This window comes from Pipistrellus hanaki (genome assembly GCF_964339955.1).
Source record: "Pipistrellus hanaki genome assembly, chromosome: 10".
In the NCBI taxonomy this organism is placed as follows: Eukaryota; Metazoa; Chordata; class Mammalia; order Chiroptera; family Vespertilionidae; genus Pipistrellus; species Pipistrellus hanaki.
The window spans coordinates 3,138,639-3,144,638 of NC_140512.1; the positions used below are offsets into that span (position 1 = coordinate 3,138,639).

General features: G+C 43.8%; 1 protein-coding gene across 1 annotated transcript in view; it reads left to right on the forward strand.

Annotated features, from left to right (window-relative positions):
- IMMP2L (inner mitochondrial membrane peptidase subunit 2) overlaps window positions 1-5,223 on the forward strand; it is a 353,997-nt gene extending 348,774 nt beyond the window's left edge. The window contains exon 7 of the mRNA XM_084897159.1: window positions 4,588-5,223. Within this exon, the coding sequence (XP_084753285.1) occupies window positions 4,588-4,707 (120 nt within the window). The 3' untranslated portion in view covers window positions 4,708-5,223. The remainder of the gene's footprint in view (window positions 1-4,587) is intronic.
- Window positions 5,224-6,000: the final 777 nt, after the last annotated feature.

A 6,000-nucleotide genomic window follows, 5' to 3' on the forward strand; every position in this document is an offset into this window, starting at 1 on the left:
GATAGGAAGGGAGAGGGAGAGAGAGATAGAAACATCAATGATGAGAATCATTGATTGGCTGCCTTCTGCACACCCCCTACTGGGGATCGAGCCTGAAACCTGGACACGTGCCCTTGACTGGAATCAAACCTGGGACCCTTCAGTCCCTAGGCCAACACTCTATCCACTGAGCCAAACTGGACTTTTTGATTAGGGCAGAAGCTGGATTTTTTTTTTTTTTTCAGAGCACTGACTTCATTTGTAAAAACTTGACAGCTTTTATATGACCTATTTAAAAACAAAATTCCTGGTTTGTTGCCTGTGACATTTAGTTGTGTATTATGAGTCGATAAATTAGTGGAAGAAAACCTTATTTATTTATTGCCTTCAAATACCTTGTGCCGAAAGCATGTGCTCTGTATGTCACTTTCACATGTGTGCATTCTGTGGTCTCATCCATAGAACACCAGGTCTGAGTCAGAGGCACACAGGCCAGTGTGCAACCAGCCCAGCCTCGTCCTTCCTCTCAGACCCAGTCCTGTGTGTGGGACTCAGAGCTGTCACCTTTGTCTTGAACCTCTCAGCTTTGACTTGCTGAGCCTTGTAGATAGTCATTTGGTTTCCTGGGCTTTGAACTCGCTGGTTCCTGAGGCAGACTTTCCCCCATCCTTGTGTTCTGGGGCACAATCAGTGAGTAGACAGGTATATCTGGAAGGCCTGTCAATCACTAGGCCACCCCTCCATGGAAGCCCCTGAGCTGACTGATGTCTCTATGGGGCCACCTCCAGGTCAGTCAGACTTTTACTCTGGACCCTTTTCTTGCACTGGATGGCGGGGATTCAGGACCATAATCTCTTAGCCTTGAGGCTCCCACACTTCCTCCCTCTCATCCCCCCAGGCCTACACACTATTGAACTACCCCCACCCCTTCCTTTTAAATCTCAACCACCTCCGCTCTCCACACAATCTAACTTCCATCCATTCTCTTACGCTCTGCATATTTTGTATTTTAGATGGAGTCTTGTCTACTGAGATACCTCATCTTTCAAATGTTGGTGTTCTGTGTTGCAGGCTGGTAGGATCCCCTCCTCTGCCTTCTTTTCCATTCCAGGTGGTCTCTTGGACAGACCAACCCAAATCTTCAGCTTGTATTCCCCACGTTCTTATGGCTCTCAAGTCTCTCTTCTTCCCAGATATCTGTTGTGACCACCCATTCCCTGTTTCTTTATAAATACTTCTTATTATTGGTTTCCAATTACAGGAACTAGCACCATTGTTATTTTTCTCAGTCTAAGGCATTACCAGCCATTTACTTTCCATTCACCTGACACCCTAGGATAGGGGTGTCGAACTCAATCAGAGAAGGGGCCAAAATCTAAAATCCAGCCTAAATCGCGGGCCGAATGGTTTACTGAACAGTCATAAACTGACAATGTCATAAACTGACAGCGGAGTGCAGTGATGACAGCGCGGTGTGGGCCACATTGCAAGGCCTGGCGGGCTGGATTTGGCCCGCGGGCCTTGTGTTTGACACATGTGCCCTAGGAGAAGCCTTTTGACTCTCCTTCCTTCAACCCAACCAACCATTGAAAATAATGTTTGATAGGTGTTGGAGGTGTTTTAGCCAACTCTTGATTATTTAGTGAGGGACTAGTTTCTACTGTGAATCCCTCGTGCTTCCTGCTACTGAGGAGCAGAAAGTGTGTATCTGAGTCAATCTCCTTTAGTTCGCTATGGCTATTTCTGATGGGAACAGTAGTAATGAGCTGATAGTATGTAAAAATGACTACTGACTTATCATTAGATTACAAATAAGGTAACTTTTTCCCCCCAAAAGGAAGACATTGGATCTGATCTACTAAGCAAATGCTTTACTGGAAAGTTTTCTCAGATTTGGCATCTGCTGTGGAATTGGGGTAAACAGTGGTAAGTAGCCAAGTGTGAAAAGCAGGGCAGAGGAACAGTGTTAGACAAACAGCTGAGGGAAGAATCTCAGTAACCTTCCAAACTGGTTAATTAACCTAAAGATGAGTCTCACCAGTACTGAATTTTTTCCCCAAGAGACTTCCGAGTTTACTCTTCCTGATAGTCTTCCTTTCTTATCTTTTCCTTGAAAAAGGCAATTTGTTCTTAGTCTAGCGAAACCAAGTAAAAATAAATTAAGTGAATAGACATTGACATTTACAACACAAAAACTGAACAAACTGGGTCAAAGTTCATTGCAAAGTGACTATAGAACCTGAGTTCAGGTAGGGACAGTTTGAGGGAACACTGTTGCAGTGGTGACTCTCCGTGGTGCTGAAACCCCCACCTATCAGGCTGGTTAGGGTAGAGTCTCTAAGCCACATGTGTCAAACACAAGGCCCGCGGGCCAAATCCAGCCCGCCAGGCCTTGCAATGTGGCCCGCACTGCGCTGTCATCACTGCACTCCGCTGTCAGTTTATAACATTGTCAGTTTATGACTGTTCAGTAAACCATTCGGCCCGCGATTTAGGCTGGATTTTAGATTTTGGCCCCTTCTCTGATTGAGTTCGACACCCCTACAGTCTAAGCAGTTAGGACAAGAGAACTATAGATATTACTGAGAATAGCTTACACTTACACATTGCAATGAAAAATTGCATTGTTTAATAGGTGTGATGATATTGTAAAAAAAAACTTGGAAATTGTAGGAAGAAGTGATATTTTTGAGGGTAATTATTCAACCTGAAGTATCTTAAGCTTGATTTTTCTTATCCAGCAATGTGAAGGTTTTTATTAACACATTAAATTGGTGATTTTCCCACTATACATATTTAACTATTATAATATAGTTAATTTGACTATTCTATTTATAAATTTTAAAACCAATTGAGAATATTAAGAATTTAGGGAGTTACACTTAAAATCTTCCTAGGGAAAAACACATTTTTAGGGTTTAGGAGCAATTAGAAAACTATCATTTTCTATATAATTTAGAATTATAATTAGTATTTCTAATTCTGTTACAATTCAATACAATTTTCAATACAAGTTTTATTTTGAAACCTTATCATTATATGAGCAGTAGTGTTCACCACACAAAGACCTATGTTTTGTTTTTATTTTCTCAATGCAATGTTGTTTTTTATAATACTTTGAACTTTTTTGCTCCCCATTGCTTCTTATAGCTCATACTGCCACTAAATCATTTCTACAAGGCAAACTGATTTTGTATATTGATCTATTTTAAAATATGAATGAGCTACACACTGAGGTTTTGAAACACATAAGTAAAAGGAATCATCTCTGGGGGGTGGATGTGTAGGGAAGCGAAGCAGGAATTATGCTGATAGACTCAACTGAATTCTGGACTTGGATGTTATTTTTAAATACAACATTACACGAAGAGGAGAAGGTGGAGGCACACTTAACTCCTATGAAAAGGCAATTACTTGATATCAAAATTAGACAAGGACATCACAAGGAAAGATAAGTACAAGTCAGTATTCCTATAAAACATGGACACAAAAACCCTTATGAAAATATTAGCAAACTGTATTCAATCCTAATATGCAAAAGCCAGGGGCTTTTTCTTAGGAGATACATGTTGAAAGATAAATTCACCATGAAGCCAACAACTTCCACTGGGCTGAGAAGAAGGCGTATGTGTACAAACACACATAGCGCACACCTCCGAGAAAGGAATGCAGCCACATGGAAATAACTGGTGATTTTGGTGAAGGGAGCTACTTTCTGTACCACATTTCAAGGTTCACATAGGTTTGATTTTCAACGTAGCAAGTCGAAGCAAACTCTCTCTGCTGGGCCCATGAGCTTCTCGGTCCCCTTTGGGTTTATTGTCTGTATTCTGAGTGGTTGTGAAGCTTTCTTTAAAAAAGAAAAGGCGTTTCTGGTTATCATTTTGGAGTCTCTCCCCTGACATTCAGCTCTTTCCAGAGTGTCTGGGCGATGTGATTTCTTTGAATGAATATGCTAGTAAATAAAATAACGCCAATGAAAGAAATGATGTTTGTTAATCTCCATGGAGCTCAAATGTATAGGAAAAAATATTTGAAAATAGTATAGACGTGTCCCCTCTGCTTTATAACTGGTGCTCAGTAATTAAGTGCTTAAACGTAAGTGTTTTATAAACTTCTAAAGGTCATTAGAACAGCTGATCGCAGCAAAGATAGCTTGACAGGCTCACTGCAGACCTGTGGAAGGCCCCATCCGAGGCCCTTTAAGCAGGTGTGCACGCTCTCTCCCACACCACAGGTGTGTCCCTAGCGAGCCCTATGAGGCAAGCATGTCAAACTTGCCAGTAAGCCTTCTTTAGCTGCCAGCTGGCAGTTGGACATGCTTGCTTTAAGGGCTGCAGGCGGGGGCACAGCGGGCCCTGGGAGCTGGTGACTGTGGAGCAGCTCTTGCTTCTCCCTGAACTCAGGCTCCTACTGCAGAGGGGAGACCATGTGAGCACCTGCTCCCCGTGGCGGGGAGGGTGGGGCCTTTTCCATGTTGTCACGTTGTCAGGCCTCCCCATCCTCTGCCCCTGGAGTAGCTGCGCTGGACTGAGGGCTGTTTTGAAGATGTGAACGGTGACCCTGACCAAGTCATCTCTTCTTTCTGCTTCTCTGTCGCCGATGCAGGTTTCCCTGGGGCTGCTGCATGCTCTTGCCACGCACATCCTGTGGCCCCCGGAGCGCTGGCAGAGGCTGCAGTCCATGCTGCCCCCGGAGCGCCTGCCGGTGCAGAGCGAAGACCAGTGAGGGATGTCCCACCGCCTGCCCTGGAGGCACGGGGAGGCCCCCCACAGCCACCTGCACAGGAAGGGGGGGCCGCCACCCGGTGATGCCAGCGGAGACCCTCTGGCACTAAGATGATTAGAAGTTTAAACGTATTAAATTATATTAAGTAGCATCTGATTTTGTGGTCAATTGTAATATCGTGTTGTTTTGTGCCAAAAAAAATATGCCGGCCTTTGGGAATACAGAAGTTGTATTCTCATTTGTCTGCGGGAGGTTATATTTGAGGTTTTGCCCTGCATCCCTATCCTGTTGGCTGCTGGGTGTTGATTTCGGTGCTTGCTGCTGGGAGAATGTGCAAATGAACCTAGGTGAACACAATGGCTTGAGTGATGTCACTTGCTGTTCAGCTGGAACAGAAGAAACCTGTGGTGCACGTACTGATGGGAATTACATCGTGATTGACAGCTTCTACCACGCAGGGACTGCCGGGGGACAGGATGCGCTGTAATGTGAAATAAAGCACTCATTGCTCAGGTACTGCTTTGCTTGTCATTTCATCTGTGCGTCCACTGAGGAGGACCGTCTTCTCTCTTGGGGAGGACCGATTCTGTCAATACTTCCACACAAACCTTCCATACAGTCATTGGCCCTTTTTACTTGAAAACTGAGTGATCCCATGACTGTTCACATGATGAGGGAACCCATTTGTTAGTATTCGGTCACTATTTCATAAACCGTTCTCAGTGAAATGGAAGAAAAAATCCCTCCTGATCAACCATGTCTGATATTTTTTTTACCCCAGTGATTTTCCAGTGTTCACATCTGTAAGGCTGACCACAGTTGCTAAGTGTTATAGTATTAGCACAAGCGAGCCTGTAATTGTATAGATAAGGCGGCAAATGGCCAGCAGGCAAGTCTGTATTTATGATGTGTTTCTTCCTCTTCCCTCCAATGGACCGGAGGCTTGCGCTGATGGAAGCTAAGCCTCTGGCCCCATCTCCTCTGCATGCCTGGTCTCCCTCTCCTGTTTCATCAGCAAACAAGGACCAGCCCTCTTGCCGATGTGGATGCACACTCATGAGCTTGCAGGGACAGAGGCTCAACAGCAAAAATACATGCATGTTAAGGGCATATGTTGCTAATAACAATTCATTGTCATTACAGTAAGTAGCTTGTTCGCCAAACATCAGTGTGTACTTATGTATTAACATTGGTCAAAACTAAAAGTTTTAAAAGATAATACAAAAAGTTTTAAAAGATAAAAACCCTCCATTTTTTGGACCTTGATTTCATGATTTTTGGATTTAATGGACA